This window comes from Ambystoma mexicanum, chromosome 3q (genome assembly GCF_040938575.1).
Source record: "Ambystoma mexicanum isolate Mex_15411 chromosome 3q, UKY_AmexF1_1, whole genome shotgun sequence".
Taxonomy (NCBI): domain Eukaryota; kingdom Metazoa; phylum Chordata; class Amphibia; order Caudata; family Ambystomatidae; genus Ambystoma; species Ambystoma mexicanum.
In genome coordinates this window covers 1,258,577,298-1,258,602,502 of record NC_090926.1, presented here as the reverse complement: position 1 = coordinate 1,258,602,502, position 25,205 = coordinate 1,258,577,298, and the positions used below count along the sequence as shown (strand labels likewise).

Here is a 25,205-nt window from a genome sequence, read left to right as displayed (position 1 = left end):
TCTGGCTGGCATCGTAAAATGAATTCTAAAGCAATTAATTTCTCCTTTCATTTACATTAACGATAAAGAAGATAGTTCTGGCATAACATCCCTTGCCTGCACAATCAGCATTATCTCCTGCATTTTAATAATACTACTCTTGGGACTTCTTACCGCTATAATAATGTGAAACACTTTTGCCTGGCCGAATGATGCTCTGAAGCAACAAGCAACTTGCAGAGACATAAAGTGTCTCTCAAGGGTGAATTTCGATTTACAAAATGCCATTTAATACTTTTTCTTTACTGTTCTTTTTAATTTATTTTATTTAGGGATGTTCTAATGCTCATCACCGCAGGCTGGTCACTTCAAGATTTTATTGCCTATTCTGCTATTTTATTTGAGGTTCTATAAATCATATACTACTGTTCCTTATTTTCTATAATTTTCAGACTCACATGTGGAGAGCTTTAGGACCAGCTGACCTCAATGACGTCATGATAGCTAGTGACATCTTTATGGAAAGTTGACGCCATAGGGAAGTCACAATGGCCAGTGATGTCACTGTGACTAGGTAAACCCATAGTGATGCCGTAACAGTCTGCAACATCACTATACACAACAGAAGCCATGATGTCGCAATAGCCAATAACTCCTCTGTGGCACACTAAGATGTGCATTGTGGCCCGTGACATCACTACAAGGCACTGAAGCCAATGTGAAGTCACACTAGCTGATGACATCGCTATGAGCCAATTAAGCCAATGCGATGTCACAATAGCCAATGATATCACAAATAAACTAAAGCCATAGTGATGTCATAATAGCTGATAACATGTCTATGAGACACTCAAGCCATAGTGATATCACAATACCCAATTGCATCACTATGGGACACCAAAGCCAATGCAATGTCGCTGTATGCAATGACATCACTATGGACACCAAAGCCAATGTGATGTCACAATACGCAATGGCATCACTATGGGACACCAAAACCAATGCAATGTCACAATACCCGATGACATCACTGTGTGACTCCAAAGTCAATGCGATGTCACAATACACAATGACATCACTATGGGACACCAAAGCCAATGCAATGGCACAATACCCGATGACATCACTATGGGACAACAAAGCCAATGCAATGTCACAATACCCGATGACATCACTGTGTGACTCCAAAGTCAATGCGATGTCACAATACACAATGACATCACTATGGGACATCAAAGCCAATGTGATGGCACAATGCCTGATGACATCACTATATGGACACCAAAGCCAATGCGATGTCACAATGCACAGTGACATCACTATGGCACACCAAAGCCAATGCAATGTCACAATACACAATTACATCACTATGGGACACCAAAGCAAATGCGATGTCACAATACGCGATGGCATCACTATGGGACACCAAAGCCAATGCAATGTTACAATACACAATGACATTACGGTGTGACTCCAAAGCCAATGTGATGTCACAATACACAATGACATCACTATGGGACACCAAAGCCAATGCGATGGCACAATACCCAATGACATCACTATGGGACACCAAAGCCAATGCGATGTCACAATAGTTGATGACATCACTATGGGACTCCAAAGCCAATGCAATGTCACAATACACAATGACATCACTATTGAACACCAAAGGCAATGCGATGTCACAATAGTAGATGACATCTTTATGACACACAGAAGCCACAGGGATGTCACAATAGCTGATGACATCACTATGAGACACTGAAGCTACAGTGATACCACAATAGCTTAGGGGTCTTTAATCTCTGTCTTGCCAGATGTTTTGGACTAAAAGCCCCATGATCCCTCACCATTCACTTTGCCTGGTGTGATGGGAGCTGTAGTCCAAACGAGGCACCGTTGTAGACCCCTGCAATAGCTGATGACATCATTATTATGCGACATTGCAGCCATAGGGATCTCACATGTTAGTGATACTACCCCGACAAGCCAACATTACAAGAACCTGCTGTGACACTAGGGGCAGCTGTACTCTGCGACATTGCGATTGGCAGAAGAGGCCCGAGTGATGTCACGATTCTGGTGTCAATGCTCATACATTTAGCAAACCTCAGCACACACTCAAGGAAATCAAGGAGGTAACAATTACCCTCCCAGTTAAAAAAGCGGGGATGGATCCTAAGGATCCCAGTGACCTACGACCCATTACGAATTTGAATTTCATCTTGAAGATTCTAGATAAAATCGCAATGAACCAACTACAACAACATGTAGAAGACCGGGAACTATTGCACGAACAGCAATCAGGCTTTCGTGCCTCTCATTGTACTGAATCAGCGATGCTCGACCTTCAGACTCAGACGCTAGACTTGATAGACAGAGGTAAAACAGGTATTCTTATGTTACAGGACCGTAGCGACGCGTTTGACTTGGTGGACCACCAGGTTGCACTCCCAAGGCGTTGGATTGCTGTTCAATGTGTGTATGAGAAGCCTATGCGAGCTTTTGGAACACATCAGCTTATTTTTCACTAATTACGCTGCTGACACGCAGCTCATCTTTGAACTTAAAGGAGATTATAGTACTGATAGCGCTAAAATAACAGAGGTTTATCACATAATTGATAACTGGATACAACACCACTGGATGTGCCTAAATAATACAAAAACCAAACTGATGATCTTTGGAACGCAACAGGCCAGATCTAAATTAGCGACAGAATATAAGACTTTCTCCATCAAAGAGGCCAAAATCCCGGTGATGCCTTATGTGAAGACTCTAGGGATGATTGTGGAAGCATCTGTGGGATCTGACGCTCAGGTCAATTACTTGCAGAAAAACAATGCTTACTTTGTGCGTCTCATGAGAGCCATAAGAGCATCCATTCACTAGTTAAGTTAATGCAGCTACGATAGCAAGAGCCATCATATTGTTGCGTCTTGACTATGGCAATGCCCTACTGGTAGGAGCCACGAAGAGGGAAATACAAAAGTGCCAAGTCATGGAAAATGATGCAGTTCGGCTTGTTAAGTGTATCAAAAAAGGGAGCATGTATCAACGGGGAGAAGAGCCTTACACTGGTTAAGGGTGGTGGAGAGAGTACGTTTCAAGGCCATGACCATAATCCTTAGATGCTTGTATGGAGCGCTCCAAGTTATTTTAAGAAACAATTCTCCTTGTATACTCCTCAAAGATGCCTTAGATCAGCTGATAAGGCCGATCTGAATATCCCCAGAGCAAATAGTGTGCTTCGGCGTGGAAAACACTTTCCATTCCGGCAGCACAATGCTGGAACAAACTGCCAATAACATTACGGCTAGAAGTGAATTATCAGAGGTTCAGGAAATTGTTGAAAATGTACCTGTTCCAATGATAACCATTACATCTGTGAGTTTCTGTCAAATGTAAAATAGCATACGTTTTAGATCACTCTGGGTTTTCCCCGCGCCCTGATGCCTGCGGGCTCCCGGCGCATTATATACAGCTACATAACATAACATCACATAACATAACATAACTCCAACATCTTTCAATAAACTCCTCCCATCAGAAGACTTCAAGTAAATAGTTTAGTAAAATGTGTCATTGAGGAAAAAGAAGGAACTAGGGCCAGCGAGGACTGTTTGTAAGGTGGGCGCAGAGCAATTCTTCAGTCTGAGGTTTGTGTGTGAACATCATTGACTGTGTCTGGATCGAGGTTGGTACCTGGTGGGACGACACCTTCGGGAATCGCCATCCCACAGCATTAGGCCACAGAATGTGTTGCGTCAGGCCCTGTGGAAAGACATTGAATGGGGCCGGCAAGATGGGGTAGGGGTGAGCCTTTTGTGTGGGGAGCATCTTTTGCCATGTTTGGAGGCAGGCTCAGCAGTAAATGGGGTGCCTTTGAGAATAACCATCCCACATCCACGTGGTCCCCCAAAACCTGCAGAAAGACATTGACTGGAGCCTGCGTGGTGGGGGAGGGTCAATTCTTCCGTCAGATATTAGTGCGGGAGCGTGATAGCCGATGCTCGCTGCATCGGAGGGTCCCACCTGGGAGGAGGAAGTTATAGTTCACTCTCTTTTATCAGGGGGTGTGGTACAAGCAGGGCAACTCGAATCAAAATGGGATATTCCCCAAGAAAGCAAAGGTCAGCGCTGTTCTGCCTGCATCATTGTCCAAGGTCTTCTCTGCAGTGTGTGGGTCCGTATGCCTTGCTGTACAGTTCTAGGGGGGCTGCCTCATCCCTTCCTCGCCTTACTGGCTCTAGCGTGACCTGAACCCTTCTTCGCCCTCTGATCGAGATGCATGCTTTCTGGAGTCCCGTACCCCACGACTCACTCTGCTGTAAAGCCTGATGAACAGATGGGTCAGCTGGCATGGGTATCAGGGAGAGCTAGAGAGAGCTCCATTGCATGGGCATACTCCCGGTTTCTCCTTTCCCACCTCGCCAATCCCACAATCCTCTTCAGACATGGAGTATTCCTCCTCACAATATCTAGTCATTAATGCCCTGGCCAACTAAGGAGGCGGTTCTCTCGCTTAGCTCCTGACCTTCCCATGACCTTGATTTTCTTGTTTCTCCTTCATCCACTCAGGGAGGCACCAACAGGTCTTCTCTGGGATCTATGCCAGTTGCGCCATGTTTAACTTCCCCGTCCCCTTGGAATTGGTCTCATCCGCGGTTTCTGCTCTCGAGGCTCCATGTCCATCATCCTCCCTACCACATCCACGTTGTGTTATTCTTTCCTTACCTTCCTCCCTGTCACTCCCTCTCCCTGACGTTACACGTTCTATGTCACGTCAAGCCTCTGTTACCACCTCCTCCCTCTCCTGGGGTTTCACCACCTTCTCCTGCACCCCAATTTCTACCAACTCCTCTTGACTTCCACTCCCAATGTTCCCACCTCCTCTGTCACTCATTTAACTCTCACACTCTCCTGTCCTCTCTGTTCTTACCACCTCCTCCATCACCCTCTCAGCTCCCACCACCCCCCTTCTCTCCACTGCTCTCATCTCTCCATTCTCTTCTGCCTCTCCTACTTCTGCTCCCTCCACTTCTCTCCGGTCTTGAGCTGTATCCAGGTGTGTTCCTTCTGCTCCCACAATCCACACTCACCAACTAGGGCTGTTTGCTTTTAGACTGTGTTCCTTCTCCCACTAGGTGGGATTCCTAGTAAGGGTTTGCACCTGTGGCGTGTAATTGGGTGAGGGCTGGGATGGTTGCTGTCCCTGCGTGCACCTCAAGCTACTTTAGGCTCAAGGGGTTGAGCTAAGCCTATAGCTGGCCTGCCCGCCATCTTGAATGTTAGTTTTTCACACGGAGCCACCCTGGTACTATCAGTGCTGAGCTATATTTGCTGTTTCCAGCCTGTGAATTACAGGCTGGAAGCATGAGGGGTAGGCTCTGTGATTCCTTTGTTTCTACTTCCATAGGCTGTATGTAGCGCAACTGAAACATTGTATCCTTGGCATGGCCCTTTCTTCTTTCCTGGGAAGAATGCTTCAGTAACTTTGCTGTCTTAGTTCTAAGCTTTCCGAACACATTGCCTGGGAAGATTGTATCTCCTGAGCTGCAGAGTGAACCACGAGCCCCACACATTCTGTGAAATGACTTTTTAAGTGGGGTGAGAAATTGAGGAGGGCTGTAACGAGAGGGTGTGGCCTAAAAGATGGGTGTGGCCTGAAGGACTCCAGCACAGGAAAATAAAAGAAAGTGGCTTTCCTCAGTGTTATGGTGCTGGTGGAGCCTCAGCAGCACCCCTCCTCTATCATAGTGGGGCTCAGCCCTGGCCCACTTAAAGCCGTGCTTATCAGTGTTCATCAGAGTAAAGCCCCGTGCTGGAATGAAGGAGGTTCGATATCACAAGCCAAATATGAGACAAGTGATCTGATTTGGGGGGGGGGCTTTTTAAATGATCTGGTTCATAACATGCATGCATAGAAATCATGTGAAAAACCTTTGCGATTGCTTTTTTATTGTAGTTGATTTAGTTTGCGACTGTGCCACCCCTTTCCACCCCAACATACAATACCTGAGCTTTTCCAAAAGCTGGGCGGTTCCATAGCAATCCATGTAAACGCCTCCAACGTGGAGGGAGGCCCAGAATCCTGGATCCTCCCTGACTTCCTTGCAGTGTTTGCACTTCCTATCGCCCCCAATCAAAATAATACAGCAGAGCCATGTGCAAGGGAGTGCACAGGTTTACAGTCCTTGCTGCGCAACTTGGACGGTCTTCAAAAATAAGGTCCACTGTTTTATTGATAGTGTCTGAATGTACACTCTTTTTAGTATTGATAGTATTTGTGGCTTCGATAGTGGACGTTATCGATAATGGCCCTGGAGCTCAAGTTGGACACAGACCCTGGGTCCTTACTGGATGTAAACCACCCCTCTGAGGCAGCTGTCACTATTAGTGTGCCCTGGGCATAGGAGCAGGCAGCCGGGATTGTAGTTATTTATTTATTTGTATGTGTTGTGCATTTGTTAAGTGCTTATACTGTGAGTTAATTCTGTTTCAAAGCGCCCGCTGGGCAGCAGGGAGGGAACCTGGGATTGAAAAACAACAAAGGCTATGGAAGATAAAGACCAGCCTACTAGGCCTTCTGAGTATTCAGAACGTTCAAGTGCAGCGAGAAGAGGGGAAGTCGGGGGTGGGTAGGGGTAAGTGCTGGAGTGTCCGTGCTCGTGGGGGATCTACAGCTGAGGTGCATAGTATGGTGAGTGCTATGCGGCCAGGAGCCGCATAGGGTAGATAGTGCAAGCCTACAGGAATGAGGCCGGTGGGTGCCAAGGCAAGTGCTGAGAGGTAGACAGAGGCTGGGACGATTGGGTGTGGGAGGCCAGGTCCCGAACAACACATACAGGCCCTGGCCACCAATCACAGCGACTGTGAGATTAGCAGAGGAGGGACGAAGGGAAGGAGGAGGTGTGAGGAAGGTCTTGAGGAGCTCCCGGAATTTAAGAAAGTCCTGCTCAAGATGCAGAGGGAGGGGGAGGCTGTTCCATAGGAGGGTGCCATCTGAGGAAAGCGATCGGCCACCTGCTCTCTGTTTAGCAAAATGCTTTACACACAAAGAGTTGGTTGCAGAGGAACGTAGTGGTCTAGAAGGGGAGTATATAGTAAGATAAAGTTGCAGATAGTGAGGTCCCAGGCCCCAGACAGCCTTGTGGATTATGCATATTGATTTGAATTTGATCTGTGCAGCGACCGGGAGCCAGTGGAGGTTTTTTAGGGCAGGAGAAATGAAGTCCCTGGGCCAAGGATAAATCTCGCTGCTCTATTCTGGATTCGCTGGAGGGGTCGTAGAGAGGAATAGGGTAGTTTCAGGATTAGGCTATTGCAATAGGCAAGGCTGGCGAGAACCAGGGCTGGGGAAACATTGAGCTTCTGGGGGAAAGTGAGAAATGGGAGAATTCCTTTGAGAAGGAAGAGCTGAAAGTGGGACTTCTTGGCAATGTCCTGGATGTGAGGGAGGAAGGAGAGAGAGGAGTCAAAGATGATTGCAAGGTTTCTGGCTTCAGATGAAGGAGCAGGGGGAGAGCCAAAGAGGATGGCGGGAGTGAAGGAAAAAGAGGGACCAGGGGTCCCAATGGGGAGGATCTCAGTCTTGCCGGAATTGAAGCAGAGATCGTTGGAAGTGCACAAGGACTGGATGGCAGATAGGCAGTCAGGGATGGAAGAAGCAAGAGGGTCAGCAGGGAGTTGAAATACAGTTTTGTGCCATCTGTGTAGCACCAGACGTTGGCAGAGAAGGAGGAAATGTGGACTGCTAGCTGAGCAAGGTAAGTGTTGAAGAGGGTTACCAGACATTTGATCGAAAAAAATTGGTCGACTGGACAAATGGTCGAACCAATTTCGTCGAAAACCAAATGGTCGAATTTTTTTTTTTTTTTTTACCCCTTATTTCTTTTTTGGGTGGGGTCCCCCCAACCCCCTTTTTTTCTAAAAAAAAACTTTTTTTCCCTAAACTACAACCTTAAAATTATATATATAAATAAATAAAAAAATTCAACCATTTGGTTTTCGACGAAATTATGTCGACCAAATGTCCTGTCGACCAATTGTTTTCGATGAAATGTCCGGACACCGTTGAAGAGCCAGGGAGAGAGGTTTGAGCCCTGGGGGACACCACAGGTGCAGAAGGAAGTAGGAGAGAAGGGGCCCAGGATGACGAGAGGAACGGGCAGTTAGGAAGGAGGTAAGCCAGTCCAGTGCCGACTGAAATATACCACGGGTGTCATGGAGCCGTTGTATGAGGATGGAATGGTTAACCATATCGAAGGCAGAGGAGAGATTGAGTAGGATGAGGACAGCTGGAGAGCCTATGAACAAAGATGGCCACTACAGACGTAGATATGAGTCCCTTTTCTATGTCTACAACAGAGCTAGACGGTCCAGCGAGGGACCAGACATGAGGATAAACGGTGACTCAGGAGAGGAAGACTCGAATAGATGTGTGCTTCGGCTGAGGGTGAGGAAAGCATGTGCTAAGTCAAGGGAATGTAGGGATGCGGCTCCAGAGACAAATGGAAAGCCTGCATTCCTGGCCACCTGATTGGCTGGTACCTCTCTAGCAGGTACCAATCCTACTCAGCAATCCTTATTTCAAAACAGATAGTTACATGTTTTCATTTATTTCATTTAATTTACATTTTTGGAAAACATGTTTATTCTTCTTGAGCATTAGTTTAAAACATGTTGTGAAAAAATGTTGGGCATTTAAAATGACATATCTGCTCCCCCAAAGCACCATACCCACAATTGAAACCGATTTTAAACAATGGGGACCCCTGTCCCTCCTCATTCTCTTACAGCCCCTCCCTCTGAAACTGCTCTACACTTCTTAGAAAACCTGACAGATTTCCACGATTTGAACATATTTTTTAAACAACTTGTACATGATTTTTAAGTGTCCCTGTATGTCTGTATGCGCTGAAGCATAACGGTATTACCCCCCCTTTCCTGCTCCGAGGCGTAAGGAACTCTAACGCTTGCCAAAACGTTTAACAATTCCTAAAAATGTCTACAAGGCAGGGATATTTTTAGATTTGATAAAAATGGTAACATAATTTCAATAGAATGTGAACAGGACTGACATAAAAAAAATTGTCTGCACGTCAAATCCCCCTTGTACTGAAAGTTACACATTTGGATACAGATTAACCTCATAGTTCATGTTTTAGGAATTGTTCTAGTGTTCAGTGAGTGTGTGCTCCACGTTAACCCCCTCTCCCCGCTCGACTGGGGCAATGCTGTTCTGGGGGTTGAATGGGAATTGTGCAGGAATTAAGACCTGATATAAGGGGGAGGGAGGGGGGGCTGTTCTCTTAGCGCCCACTTCTATATTCCATTTAATAATGAGGTTTTTCATGCAGCGCACCCCCCAAAGCGGTGTTTTATCACCCATCCCAGTCGTACTAGTGCTGTGTGCCTGGCCTGGATAAAAGGCTGAGTCCGTCCTAAAGGGGCGTTCTAAAAGGTCACCCAGCTGACAGCCACATCACTCTGCTCTGGCTGCAGCAGTGTGATGGGCGATGTTGCTCGACTGTGACCTTTAGATTACATACGATGTCCACAGGTCCCAGTATCAGAGGGGCTGGGCCATAATGGGCGACGGGGCGCCGACCCCCCCCATTTTATGGACTAGCCAAGCCGACCATAGACTAGCCTGGCTGTGCCCCGTCATTACTGGGCGAGGTCATTGTATGAACTGGGAAGAGTTAGGGTCCGGTCGTCTCTCCCCCCTTGCTCAAGACCCCTGCCCGGGCCATCCTAGCAATGTTCTCATCCCGCTACACACCTGTAGCACTTCGAAGCTTCCTCGGGATGGTAACAGGCACTGGTGCTGTTTGTGTGTATGGTCATCACCCCCAACGCGGTGAACAGGTCACACGGTTCTTGCAAGGTGTGAACATTGACAGCTGGGGAATGTTGTGCCAGGAAGAGATCACCCCCACCTGCGGCTGCCGTGATGCTGCCTTCTGATGAATTGTTGATCGTGGAACCACCACACCCGTGTTCCGATCCAGCTTCTACACTTGACACATAGTTTTGTGATCCTGGTAGGAGTCACTGTGTCTCTCTGAGTGCACTCATTTGCCAAAACTGGGAGCGCTTAAAAAAGGATACCATTAAAATTTCACATTTTATTAACAAAAAAGGAGACATTTCAAAGCCCCGGTGTCTGCATCGCGCATGTGTGGTGTCTGCATGATGCGTGTGTGGCGCATGTATGGCGTGTGTGGCATCTGCATGGCACATGTGTGGTGTCTGCCTGGCGCGGGTGTGGCACGTGTGTTGTCCCTGCATGGCGCGTGTGTGCTGCAAGCATGGTGCGTATGTGGCGCCTGAATGGTGCGTGTGTGGCATCTGCATGGTGCGTGTGTGGTGCCTGCATGGCACGTGTGTGGCGCCTGCATGGCGTGTGTGTGGTGCCTGCATGGCATGTGTGTGGCGCCTGCATGGCGCGTGTGTGGTGCCTGCATGGTGCGTGTGTGTGATGTCTGCATGGTGCGTGTGTGTGGTGTCTTCATGGTGTGTGTGGTCCCTGCATGGCGTGTGTGTGTGGTGCCTGCATGGTGCATTTGTGGTCCCTGCATGGCGCGTGTTTGTGGTCCCTGCATGGCGCGTGTGTGTGGTGCCTGCATAGTGCGTGTGTGGTCCCTGCATGGTGCTTGTGTGTGGTCGCTGCATGGCGCGTGTGTGTGGTGCCTGAATTGCGCTTGTGTGGTCCCTGCATGGCCCGTGTGTGTTGTGCCTGCATGGTGCATGTGTGGCGCCTGCATGGTGCGTGTGTATGGAGTCTGCATGGTGCATGTGTGGTCCCTGCACGGCGCATGTGTGCGGTGTCTTCATGGCGTGTGTGGTCCCTGCATGGTGCGGTTGTGTGGTCCCTGCATGGCGCATGTGTGGTCCCTGCATGGCGCATGTGTGTGGTCCCTACATGGCTCGTGTGTGGTGCCTGCATGGTGCGTGTGTGTGGTACCTGCATGGCGCATGTCTAGTGCGTGCATGGCGCATGTGTAGTGCGTGCATGGCGCACGTGTGGTGTCTGCACAGTGCGTGTGTGGTGCCTGCATGGCACGTGTGTGGTGCCTGCATGGTGCGTGTGTTGCTCCTGCATGGAGCATGTGTGGCACCTGCAGGGCGCGTGTGTGGCAAGTGTGTGTTGCCTGCAAGGCGCGTGTGTGGCGCCTTCATGGTTCGTGTTTGGTGCCTGCATGGCGCGTGTGTGGTGCCTGCATGGCGCGTGTGTGGTGCCTGGATGGCGCGTGTGTGGCGCCTGCCTGGCACATGTTTGGCACCTTCATAGTGCGTGTGTGGTGCCTGAATGGCGCGTGTGTGGCGCCTGCATGGCACGTGTGTAGCACCTGCATGGAGCGTTTGTGGCGCCTGCATGGTGCGTGTGTGGCGCCTGCATGGCGCGTGTATGGCACCTGCATGGCACGTGTGTGGCGCCTGCATGGTGCGTGTGTGGTGCCTGCATGGCGCGTGTGCGGTGCCCTTGAGTCGCATGAAACACTCTTTGGAGATGCATGTTGTGCTGTTCAGTCTTGTAGTGCTCGCAGCTGATTTTCGTTAAGTGTCAGATGGCCCAGCCAGTGACCCTCTTTCCAGCAGGCCCTCCGGCTGCAGGACATGGCACGCGGTGTCCACGTGCTGGCTCTTCTGTGCCCTGCCCTATTCCTTGGTGCACGAGGCGCCGTGGGCCTGTCCACTCTAAATGGCCAGTGTTTATAAATAGGCGCGGGTCGCGCTGTTCCGATTGGCCTGTCGCTGCAGGCCGCCTGCTCTTCCTCTGACCTCTTGTGTCTTTGCCCTCTTCTGTTGCCAGGGTAACATCTGGGAGCAGGTCCTCCGCATCCCCTTCATCCTGGAGATGATGAACACCCTCCCGTTCCTCATCACGGTAAGTACATGGCTGTCACTCTTCTGCATGCCCTCTGTGGAAACGCGTGTCTTCCTGTGCCTCTGTCTTGCATGGCTGGCTGCCGAGTGCTGATAATGCGCATGCGCGTCTCCTGCTGGCTACGTCATGGGAGCAGTGGGCTTGCTTGATGTCTGGCAACGCCTGTGCCTCCTCCCACCCCTGGCCTCTGCAAAGTGCTCAAGCCACGCTCATGCGAGAGGCGCTAACTGCAGAGACGGTGGGGGAGGGGCAAGTTTATTCCTATGTGGGCGCATCTAACTTCTTTATGCCTTCTAATGAGACGATTCTAGTGCGGCTAAATGTTACAAGCAGTTAGCTCTCTCCTTTAAGTCTGAACGCACCCACTTACGGACTGCGGTGAGAATGAGTTCACCCTACCCTTCCAATCGCTCCCCCTGAATGTAAGTACTAACCCCACATCACGATGTCAAGTGCCTAAAAGTGTATACATGTGAATGCAGGAGCTAGCAGTGAAATGCTTTATGTTAGTAATTGCTGGATCGTTGTTAACAGCAAAGCCCACGCGCTGTTTAGCATATGTGTCTTGTTCTGTCCGGAAAAGGCTCAGTAGGTCAGCCAGGCCGAGTCAACATAGCCTGAAATTTCAGGGGTGGGGGCGGGCGTGAAGCCCAGTCAGCTCAAGGGTGTTGCGCATTGAGTGCAGTGCAGCCTTAAGTGTTAATTTAAAGGGGCATTAGGCTGCATGTTGCTGGGCAGAAAACACTGATAAGGTGATACATGCAAGAATCACACAAAACGGTTGTAATGTGCAGGGTCACCTCTAGGGTGCACTATAGCCCATGCTTCCAAATACATGCAATGACGTGTTGACGCCTCCTTCCATACTTGGGTTCACAGTATGCCAATGAGCGGAGCGGCAGTTCACTTTAACCTTCCATCATGTGTGTGTTCTCTGTGCCCGATTCATTCTGAGATAATTCTGAAGCACTTCCCACATTCAGTGCATGCTTACATTCTGGGTGTGAGTACATGCACGTGCAGTGTGCACTGGTGTGCATGACTGGCCTGTATGTCAGACGCTGCCAGAGCAAGGCTCCTGGCTGTGCTTAGCAGAACAGGCATTCAATGACATCTCTACCAATGGAAGACAGTTCCCAGCCCTGATGTTGTTGAGACTTGCCTGCGAGCTCAGGGGCAAGGTGTTTGCCTTGGAAGCAAGACAACGCAGCGCAACGCAGCGCAACACAAGTTTGAATCCCGATCCTGGCTTAGAAACCACGGGCTGCTAATAAAGCGTGTTATAAAAGAACAATTATAGTAATTATGGAACCAACAACAAAGGTTTATATTTTCCACGACTGTAGGGTGCCCAAAGTAGGGGCTGGCTGCCACCCATCCTGAGAAAAAAAGGTATACAAAACAGACCACCTGACTTTCTGTCCCGCCCCAGCCCCTCATCATTGATTGGCTAGGACAGGGCCGTGCAGCACTTGCACGAATTCTACGCTAAGTGAGTACAAAGAGATGATGGGCATTGCCTACCAACTCTTGGTGCTCTTCTGGTGCTATCTCCACTTCCCAGGCTCTTCCCAGCCCCCAAAAATATCGCCACCCCATTTTCCTTGCCCCAGCACGCTTTAGCCCCTTCTGTTGCCCCCAGGCCCTTTTAGCCCCTTTTCTTGCCCCTTAATCCCCTTTTGTTACCCAGTCCCTTTTAGCCCATTTCCTTGCCCCTTTTAGACCCTTTGTTGACACTTTTTTTGACACCAGACCCTGACACGGGACCTTCCCTCATTTTGCACAGCCTTTTTCCAGGCTCCTGATTGGCCCTGAGAGCCAAGCCACACCCCCAAGCTCGGCCCTGCGCCTGAATTCCCTGGCTATACCAGGTCTAGTAACAGCTGCTACCCCTGGAGACACACGTGCAACCTCTGGCACTACCCCTGTGGCCCCATGCTCTCCCAGGTCTAGTAGCAGCTGCTACCCCTGGAGACACACGTGCAACCTCTGGCACTACCCCTGTGGCCCCTGGCTCTCCCAAGTCTAGTAGCACCTGCTACCCCTGGAGACAAACTTGCAACCTCTGGCACTACCCCTGTGGCCCCTGGCTCTCCCAGGTCTAGTAGCAGCTGCTACCCATGGAGACACACTTGCAACCTCTGGCACTACCCCTGTGGTCCCTGGCTCTCTCAGGTCTAGTAGCAGGTTATACCCCTGGAGACACACTTGCAACCTCTGGCACTACCTCTGTGGCCCCTGGCTCTCACAGGTCTAGAAGCAGATGCTACCCCTGGAGACACACGTGCAACCTCTGGCACTACCCCTGTGGCCCCTGGCTCTCCCAAGTCTAGTAGCATCTGCTACCCCTGGAGACACACTTGCAACCTCTGGCACTACCCCTGTGGCCCCTGGCTCTCCCAGGTCTAGTAGCAGCTGCTACCCCTGTAGACGCACTTGCAACTTCTGGCACTACCTCTGTGGCCCCTGTCGCTCCCAGGTCTAATACCAGCTGTTACCCCTGAAGACGCACATGCAACCTCTGGCACTACCCCTGTGGCCCCTGGCTCTCCCAGGTCTAGTAGCAGCTGCTACCCCTGGAGACACACTTGCAACCTCTGGCACTACCTCTGTGGCCCCTGGCTCTCACAGTTCTAGACACACTTGCAACCTCTGGCACTACCCCTGTGGCCCCTGGCTCTCCCAGGTCTAGTAGCAGCTGCTACCCCTGGAGACACACTTGCAACCTCTGGCACTACCCCGGTGGCCCCTGGCTTTCCCAGGTCTAGTAGCAGCTGCTACCCCTGGAGACACACTTGCAACCTCTGGCACTACCTCTGTGGCCCCTGGCCCTCCCAGGTCTAGTAGCAGCTGCTACTCCTGTAGATGCACTTGCAACCTCTGGCACTACCTCTGTGGCCCCATGCTCTACCAGGTCTAATAGCAGCTGCAACTCTGGAGACACACTTGCAACCTCTGGCACGATCCCTGTGGCACCTAACTCTCACAGGTCTAGTAGCAGGTGCTACCCCTGGAGACACACTTGCAACCTCTGGCATGACCACTGTGTTACCTAGCTCTCACAGGTCTAGTAGCAGCTGCTACCCCTGGAGACACACTTGCAACCTCTGGCACTACCCCTGTGGCCCCTGGCTCTACCAGGTCTAGTAGCAGCTGCTACCCCTGGAGCCACACTTGCAACCTCTGGCACGACCCCTGTGGCACGTAGCTCTCACAGGTCTATTAGCCGCTGCTACCCCTTGAGACACACTTGCAACCTCTGACACTACCCCTATGGCCTCTAACTCTACCAGGTCTAGTAGCACCTGCTACCCATGGAAGCATACTTGCAACCTCTGGCACTACCTCTGTGGCCCCTGGCTCAACCAGGTCTAGTAGCAGCTGCTACCCCTGGAGACACACTTGCAACTTCTGGCACTACCCCTGTGGCACCTAACTCTCACAGGTCTAGTAGCAGCTGCAACCCCTGGAGACACACTTGCAACCTCTGGCACTACCCCTGTGGCCCCTAACTCTACCAGGTCTGGTAGCAGCTGCTACCCCTGGAGACACACTTGCAACCTCTGGCACTACCCCTGTGGCACCTAGCTCTCACAGGTCTAGTAGCAGCTGCAACCCCTGGAGACACACTTGCAACCTCTGGCACTACCTCTGTGGTCCCGGGCTCTCCCAGGTCTAGTAGCAGCTGCTACCACTGGAGACGCGTATGCAACCTCTGTTGCTGCGTCTGTGGCCCCTGTGTCTCCAAGGTCTAGTAGCAGCTGAAACCCCTGGAGACACACTTGCAACCTCTGGCGCTTCCCCTGTGGCCCCTGACTCTCCCAGGTCTAGTAGCAGCTGCTACCACTGGAGACACACTTGTAACCTCTGGCGCTAACTCTGTGGCTCCTGACTCCCCCAGGTCTAGTAGCAGCTGCTAACCCTTGGAGACGCACTTGCAACCTATGGCACTACCTATGTGGCCCCTGGCTCTCCCAAGTCTAGTATACACTACTATCCCTGGTGACACGCTTGCAACCTCTGGCCGTACCACTGTGGCCCCTGGCTCTCGCAGGTCTAGTAGAAGATGCTACCCCTGGAGATGCACTTGCAACCTCTGGCACTACCCCTCTGGCCCCTGGTTCTCCCAGGTCTAGTAGCAGCTGCTACCTCGGGAGATGGACTTGAGACCTCTGGCATTGCCCCTGGGGCCCCTGGCTCTCCAAGGTCTAGTAGCAGCTGATACCCCGGGAGACGCACTTGCAACCTCTGGCACTACCCCTGTGGCCCCTGGCTCTCCCAGGTCTAGTAGCAGCTGCTACCTCTGGAGACGCACTTGCAACTTCTGGCACTACCTCTGTGGCCCCTGTCGCTCCCAGGTCTAGTACCAGCTGTTACCCCTGAAGACGCACATGCAACCTCTGGCACTACCTCTGCAGCCCCACGCTCTTCTAGGTGTAGTAGCAGCTGCTACCCCTGGAGACGCACTTGCAACCTCTGGCTTTAACTCTGTGGCCCCTGGCTCTCCCAGGTCTAGTAGCAGCTGCTACCCCTGGAGACGCACTTGCAACCTCTGGCACTACCTCTGTGGCCCCTGTCTCTCCCAGGTCTAGTACCAGCTGCTACCCCTGGAGGTGCACTTGCAACCTCTGGCACTACCTCTGTGGCCCCTTGCTCTCCCAGGTCTAATAGCAGCTGCTACCCCGGAGATGCACTTGTGACCTCTGGCACTACCCCTGTGGCCCCTGTCTCTCCCAGGTCTAGTAGCAGCTGAAACCCCTGGAGATGCACTTGCAACCTCTGGCAGTTCCTCTGTGGCCCCTGTCTCTCCCAGGTCTAGTAGCAGATGCTGCCCCTGGAGACGCACTGGCAACATCTGGCAGTACCTCTGTGGACCGTGGCTTTCCCAGGTCTAGTAGCAGCTGCTTCCCATGGAGACACACTTGCAACCTCTGGCACTACCCCTCTGGCCCCTGTCTCTCCGAGGTCTAGTAGCAGCTGCTACCCCTGGAGACACACTTGCAACCTCTGGCACTGCCCCTGAGGCCCCTGTCTCTCCCAGGTCTAGTAGCAGCTGAAACCCCTGGAGATGCACTTGCGAAATCTTGCACTTCCTCTGTGGCCCCTGTCTCTCCCAGGTCTAGTAGCAGCTGCTACCCCTGGAGATGCACTTGCAACCTCTGGCACTACCCCTGTGGCCCCTGTCTCTCCCAGGTCTAGTAGCAGCTGAAACCCCTGGAGATGCACTTGTGACCTCTGGCACTTCCTCTGTGGCCCCCGTCTCTCCCAGGTCTAATAGCAGATGCTGCCCCTAGAGGTGCACTGGCAACATCTGGCACTACCTCTGTGGCCCGTGGCTTTCCCAGGTCTAGTAGCAGCTGAAACCCCTGGAGGTGCACTGGCAACATCTGGCACTACCTCTGTGGCCCGTGGCTTTCCCAGGTCTAGTAGCAGCTACTACCCCTGGAGACGCACTTGCAACCTCTGGCGCTACTCCTGCGGCCCCTGGCTCCCCCAGGTCCAGCTGCTACCCCTGGAGATGCACTTGCAACCTCTGGCACTACCTCCTTGGCCCCTGGCTCTCCCAGGTCTGGTAGCAGCTGCTACCCCTGGAGACGCACTTGCAACCTCTGGCACTACCGCTGTGGCCCCTTGCTCTCCCAGGTCTAGTAGCAGCTGCTACCCCAGGAGATGCACTTGCAACCTCTGTCGCTACCCCTGTGACCGCTGGCTCTTCCAAGTATAGTAGCAGCTGCACCCCTGGAGATGCACTTGCAAACTCTGGCATTACCCCTGGGGCCCGTGGCTCTTGCAGGTCTAGTACCAGTTGCTACCCTTGGAGGTGCACTTGCAACCTCTGGCACTACCCCTGGGGCCCGTGGCTCTTGCAGGTCTAGTACCAGCTGCTACCCCTGGAGGTGCACTTGCAACCTCTGGTGCTACCTCTGTGGCCCCTTGCTCTCCCAGGTCTAGTAGCAGCTGCTACCCCTGGAGACGCACTTGCAACCTCTGGCGCTACCTCTGTGGCCCCTGACTCTCCCAGGTCTAGTAGAAGCTGCTATCCCTGGAGGCACACTTGCAACCTCTGGCACTACCCCTGGGGACCGTGGCTTTTGCAGGTCTAGTCCCAGTTGCTACCCCTGGAGGTGCACTTGCAACCTCTGGCACTACCCCTGGGGCCCGGGACTCTCCCAGGTCTAGTAGAAGCTGCTACCCCTGGAGATGCACTTGCAACCTCTGGCTTTACCTCTATGGCCCCTGGTTCAGGGATTGCAGAGGCTGTGCCAGACCCTATTACTTTCATCAGCAGTTAACACACCATGCGCCTTAGCATCCCCTTAGAAGCCTCTGAATGGCTGATAGGGGATGTGGGCAGGAGAGGGGGCGTCAACGCCTGTTCCCACCTGCACTGCGTCATGTATGTGGGAAACGGTGTAGGTGGCACAAGATGAAAGCGCGGCACAGGGGATGATGGAGCTGGTGAAATCTTGGAAGGGGGAACTGGTGCTGGAGCCACAGTCCCACTCTGTGGGCCTCATTACGACCCTGGCGGAAATCGAAAAACGATGGCGGAAATGCAATACCACCATCGAATAGCGCTCGGTGCGATCATGACCCGTCACCGCAAAGTACGATGCCATTAGCGACAGCGTAGTGAACGCCAACGCTAACTGCACCAAGTACGCGCGCGCGCGCCATGCCAAACCGTAATTACCACCATGGCGCAACGGTACGCGAATTCTGACCCTAGCGGACATGCACCTAACGCCATCAAGCACGGCGGAAAGTACCATTCCGCCATGGTGAGAAGTACGGCATCGCGAACCAACCGTAAACGGCCCTACTGAGTGCCTGTACACCGCTCCCTGGCCACATTGTACAACTCCCCGTAGGTGCAATGAAGTCACACAATGCAACCAGTGAAATGTACTAGTCATCCATGCCTGCCAACGAACAAATGAATCTCAAGAGGGGCCAATGGGAGCTGCAGGGCACAGATGGCACGAATACAGAAGCTATACAAATGGACATGACCTCAGTCTCCCACCAAGAAACGCACGCAAACACAGGCACCTGTGACCAGCAATATTCCGATAATCACATCATTCCACCAATCCAACTGGCTGACCGGCATCTGTCACACAAAAGCTAATCCCCCGCCCCTGAGCATGACATCATCAAAACAGTCATATTGGCAGCCCTTATCCCTGACCTCACTGGGCTTCGTAGGCAAACGCGCCCAGCACAGTACCACGCAACTATAACCAGAAGCCGGAACCCAATGCAGATCTCCTCACAATACATCGCTCCCCAAATAGGAATATGCCACATCACTTGCAAAGAAGAACGCTACACGGTTCATATCAGAATAGAAATTTAATGCACAACAAATTCACCAAGCCCATACAGCCATTAGGCCATGAACTCCAAAACACATTCCACCATTGTGGGCTGCATCCGCAATAAATGACCAGCTACTTCTTGTGTGACGCCCTGTTCCTTCATGGTACACAGGGGCTACATTCTCGTACGAAAAGGCAACATGGAAGCGCGTAGAACCGCAGGGCCGTCCCAATAGGGAGGCACTAGTCCAGCTGAAAGGCCGAAATGTTGCTCCTAGCCACTAGTACTGCGTAAGGGCATGTGGCCCATTGGCGATCGTCCCATAAGATCGTAATGCTGCTCCACTGATTAACACGAAGCAGCAGGTGTCGGGAGTAAAATCCATCTGCAGGAGTGGCATACAGATGGCAGTGGCAAAAGGGGAGGAGATACCTGTCAACCAAATGAAATGAAAAAGAATAGTATGGCCATCAGAACTACATTTGAATTACTCACTTCAATGATCACACCAAATCCACAGCCATATGAATGCTAGCCCACTCCAAAGGATCATCACCACCCCAAAACCACTTGCGAATCATAACTATCTATATCGAGGTGAAAACACTATCACAAACGAGTGTTCCTGTGCATGCGTCTGTTAAAACAGAATCCATCAGATGGGATTGGTAACGTGCATAGACACAAGTGTCTGAAGGCGCGTCGAGACAGGGAGGGCTCAACAAGGCCAGATAGACGATGGTCCCACTATGGCAGCCCTGCATCACATAGCGCAGGGGAGGCGGATAGATTCCAAGAAGCCCTGTACATGGCAAACTCTGTGTCAAATCATCTGTCCATGCATCCATACATCATTCCCTCATCCCGTAATGAAAACGCCTGTTTCCATACTCACATAACATGTGAAATTTCCATTGAGTCTGTGCGTTATGCAGCCTGCAAAATCCACTGTGCCCCAGCCCGTAATTCCAGTGTTGTGAAGTAACATGTATTTTGGAACGTCCGGCCTCATCGCCCACTTCGCTATTGCGCATCCCAAACTATTCATATCAATCATTGCATCCTCGCCATGGCCCCTGTCCCAAGGACATTGAACAATAGAACGTTATATTTGCAGTCAGACCTGTGGGCATCTCCTCGCCGCTAGCTGAAAACCGAAAGCGCCGCCCTTCGAATTCCTCATTTGCAACATCACGTCGAAAAGGCATCTGTGGCCGCTTGAAATCACAAATTAATCCATCTAGTGCGGCTGTGTGTGAAAATGGCAACTGCCTTCACTCACAAATGGGACGCCCCACCCGTCGGTGAACCTCGGTACAGTGTTGCATGAGGGTCCACCGTTACTCGAGTACTACGTTCCACTGACCCTTCACAAGTCTGTTCGCGACTGCAAAGATAGTATGTGAAACAATGGGACCATAGCCGAATGAACATATCAACCAATGTTACACTGCCATCGGGTACAAATACATGATTGGAATAGCAAGATGCCATTCGTCGAATTGCAGCGTTGTGTGCGGGACGTGCTCGCCCAAAGGGGAGAGCAGCTTGCACAGGTGGAATGAATCACCACAGGTGGAGGCCATACAGCCTGAAAACACATAAATTGCACACCCAGTCTCCTCCCACAACCACACCCACTCCGAATGCTACCGGCAGGACTAGCTATGTTGGCCCTGGGGGACCTGATAGCACTGCAAGTACTCCAACTTCAAGAAGAAGACGAACACCAACTACAACCGGCCGCACGGAGGAGACGCAGGAGGAGGAGGAGGGCAAGGCAGGGCCAGCAAGGGCCGCCAGCACAGCCACTACCACCACGCAGGCAGCCCGCAATCCCACGCCTCCGAGCACATCCGTTCAACCTCACTGATGAGCAGATCCACACCCTCTACCGTTTGGACCGGGACACCATAACCGCCATTGTGGACATGACACAGGCTGACCTTGTCAGCATGATAGATAGCCCAACCGCCATCCCACCCGTACTGAAGGTGGTATCTGTACTCCACTTCCTGGCCACAGGCACCTACCAGCACACAGTCGGACAGTTGCATGGCATATCACAGCCACTGTTCTCACGGACACTATTGCAAGTGCTCGATGCCCTCCTGCAGCACGCAGACGACTACATCTCTCTACCACGCTCGGAGCAGGAAATTACCAACACAAAAGTGGGATTCCATGCACTTGCCGGCATACCGGGTTGCATTGGTGCCATCGACTGCACCCATGTGGAATTGGTCGTCCCACATGCCATGGAGGCCCAGTACCGCAACCGAAAACAATTTCATTCTCTGAATGTACAAATGGTGTGTGACTCCAACAGGATCATTACACATTGTTGTGCCCGATTCCCTGGATCAACCCATGATTCTATGGTCTTGAGGAACTCTACAATACCACGCTACATGGAGCGACACGCAGGGAACAGATCCTGGCTACTCGGTGAGTCTCATTTCATGCATGATGATGTGGGGTATGTGATGCGGCAATGACCTGGCAGGAAGGGGGGGGGGTGTGTACGTAGCAATGGCATTCCACATAATTTGTTTATTGTCCACATACAGGTGATGCCGGGTATCCACTGAAGAGATGGCTCCTCACACCAGTCCGGAACCCACGGGACCAGCATGAGGAGGACTACAACCATGCCCACTCACGTACCCGTGTAGTCATAGAACAGGCATTCGGCCTACTGAAGACTCGTTTCCGCTGCCTCAGCAGGTCTGGCGGGGCACTCCTGTACCGCCATGTGAAGGTTGCAAAGATGGTGATGGCATGTGTCATGCTACACAACATGTGCGTACGTAGAAATGTGCCCATGCCCCCTGACGCAGAACTGCAAGCACCTGAAGATGGTCATGATGAGGGTGGGGATGTGGCAGCACCTCAAGGAGTCTGCGAGGCACAGGAGGGCCGTGACATTCATCAGCATCTCATAGATGCATGCTTCTAGCACTCACGCCTGGTGGCTGATACATGGACACGGGACTCGTGGCACTGTGTGTGTCTGGAACATGCACAATATGGACTGTACGCCTATAATGGCCTCGTACACAAAGATCAATGTCCACACATCTCATTGGATGATCGTGCATTGTTTATGGCATATGTGATATCATGTTAAACACCCTATCGACCCGCCACCCAAGTGAGCCCAACACACCCCCTCCACCCTCCTACCTCCCCCCCGAACACCAGTATCCAAAGATGCTCATTGTCAGTGGGCAGTCGCTATTGCAAGCCCCCTCTGCGGGTATCAGGGGCACCCCTGCCTGTGGAGCGCAGGTTCCTCCCAGATCTACGTTGGGGGCTGCCCTGGACGGAACTTGCAACGGATGATGTCTCTGCCTGCTCACGTCCATGCATGTCCCTAAGGGTTTGTGAGAGCTCAGTGAGCACACGGCGCACTGCGGCAAGTTCGGCACATACGTCTTTGGACGTCGCATGCAGTTCCCCCCTCAGGCTCTCGGTGCTTCTCTCCATTTGTACTCTCAGGCTCTCGGTGCTACTCTCCATTTGTACTCTCAGGCTCTCGGTGCTACTCTCCATTTGTGCCCTTAGTGTCTCTGTACTTCTCTCCATTTCTGCCCTAAGTGTCTCAGTTGATGTTTCTATGTCTGCTTTAGTGCCCCCACATTCATCGGCATGGTCCTTGAGGAGCGTGGCCAGTTGCTGCTGTTGCACGATTAACTGGTCGAGGGACTGTTGCCTCTGCTGGGCCATGGCCATTTGCGGTGGTGTCACAGAGTGGCTGATCACCTCATGTTGCCTTGCCACAGGGCTTGTGGGGGATGGCCAGTCGTCGTCTTGTGGGTGCCCCTGCGTGGTATCCTCATGGTGTACGGGATGGAACAGACAGGGGGATTGGGACAGGTCATGGATGGATCTGACTTCGACATCCCCGTTTTCTGTGTCGAAGCATGCTGCCATTAATGCAGTGTCACCTATGGTGCTGATGCCACCAGAAGCAGTGCCTACTGTGGCATCCATTGGGGGGACCTGTGGTGGTGGTGTTGTGGGCATGCTGGCTGCTGGGGTGCCTGTTGGAGTTCCCTCCTCTGTGCTGCCACTTGATTTGTGCTGCTTCCTTGTCTTGATGCGTGCAGCTGAGGTGGAGGGTCTTTGGCCGTTGGTCTTGGCCCTCTTTGCAGGTGTGCTGGTAGGGGTGTCCTGGAGCTCGTCGTTTGGATCGGACCCTGTGGTGGAGTGAAGGAGGGCGAGCGTTATTAATGGGTCTGTGGGAATTGGAATGGCAATGTATCACATGCATTGGGGTGGTACCTGAGGGTGATTTGGGTCGGGGCCTTGGAGGTGGTTTCATTTGTGTGTGGAGTGAGGGTGCAGTTGTTTGGCAGCCTGCAGTTAGGGTGTGCCTGCTGCACGTGTAGAGGGTGTTTTTAGGATTTTTAATTATTTATGTATTTGATGTGAGTTTTAAAGTGTGCTATCAGGCCTATGTATGTGGACGTTCTCCTGGACATGTGTTACTGTTGCACTATGTGGGCACTTGGTACTTCACATGATTGGACATTGTGGTTTTGGCATTGTTTTATTTGGGACACCTACCTGATTCTTCGGATGTCTGCACTCCTTTCTCCATCCCTCCGACTCCCTCTATGCTCTCCATTCCAATGGTGGAGGCACAGATTTCTTCCCAGGGGGTCAACTTGATGGGTGATTCCGATCCTCCCCCGGTAGCTGTGGCAATGTTGCGGTTGGCAGAAAGTATGCTACGGACGCGTATCCGCAGGTCGTCCCATCGCTTTCTGCATTGCTGTGGGTTGCGGGGTGCGGTCCCCACCGCACTTACCCGCTGTGCCACCAGGGCCCATATGGCCTTCTTGTTCGCAAGTGCCGTCCTGGTCATTTGCGTGGAGAAGACGGCGGCAGCATTCTCCTGGAGGGTCTCTGTGAGCACGGTGAGTTCCTCACGGGAGAAGTGGACCTGCCGCTTGCGGTCGCACGCTTTCTTCGCTACTTTTCCCATTTTTCTTGGTTTCACTAGGGTGGATGACGGGTTGGGATGTGTCTCAGGGTAGTATTTTTAATGGTTGTGTGGAATTTGTGGTTTTATAGGTGTACGGCGTGATGTTTCCCGTTCCGGGACCATGCTTTTACTTCCGTTTCCGTATATTTACGGTCACCGTACTTTCCGGTTGGCGCTCACTGCGGTGTCCGCTGAGATGGGTGGCGGTATTGCACCTAGGGTGCCGTACGGCGGCGGTGTGGGCCGTTTTGGGGTCATTTCCGCCATCGCGGACTTTGCACTTCCGCCATGGCGTGGTGCTCGTGCCCGATGGGTCGGAATGAGCCGCACTTTGCTCCATCGTGCAATGGCGGAAACGCTATTTACGCTATGGCGGTCCGGTCGGTTGATTTCCGCCAGGGTCGTAATGAGGGCCTGTGTCTTGTGGTAAGTGTGGGCAGGTGGATCTCATGTTGATACAAAGCATGTGAAGTCACATGCTAATGACAGACGATAAGGTGTCAGGTGGCACTAATGAGACATGTTCGTGACTCTGTTTGGCGCATGATGTTAGCAACTAGGCATATGACCTGCACCTCACGTGTGGTGACTTGTGCCATGCAGATGATGCATCACCGGGCATCACATGGCATTTCTGGGGCCAGTCGAGCCTCCTCTGGGCATCGGATGGCAGCAACTGGACATACACCTGTCTGCATTGCATATGGGGCGCTCCATCATGTATGCCAGGCTCTAACTTGCAATGGCCGCCATTACTGGGGCTTTTGAAGTGGTGCGTGGCACATCAGAGGAGGCACACTCTACACTGTGACACGTGCCATGTATGTGAGGCACTGAGAAGCATTGGAGGGCATTACTGGGGCATCTGAGGCTGCACTTGGCACATTATGGAAGCAGCCATGCATGTTAGACTGGAACGTGCATAGCATGGCTTGTGAGGTCATAATAAGCATACATGGCGGCATGTGTGTGTGGGAAACCACAGCTTCTGGAATTAGGGGGGCTGTACTCACC

General features: G+C 52.0%; 1 protein-coding gene across 1 annotated transcript in view; it reads left to right on the top strand.

Moving 5' to 3' along the window:
* The window catches only part of LOC138447847 (potassium channel subfamily T member 2-like), a 1,314,520-nt gene that overhangs the window by 457,421 nt on the left and 831,894 nt on the right, over nt 1-25,205 (top strand). Inside the window, exon 7 of the mRNA XM_069604273.1 lies at nt 11,801-11,875. Coding sequence (XP_069460374.1) covers nt 11,801-11,875 — 75 coding nt within the window. The remainder of the gene's footprint in view (nt 1-11,800; nt 11,876-25,205) is intronic.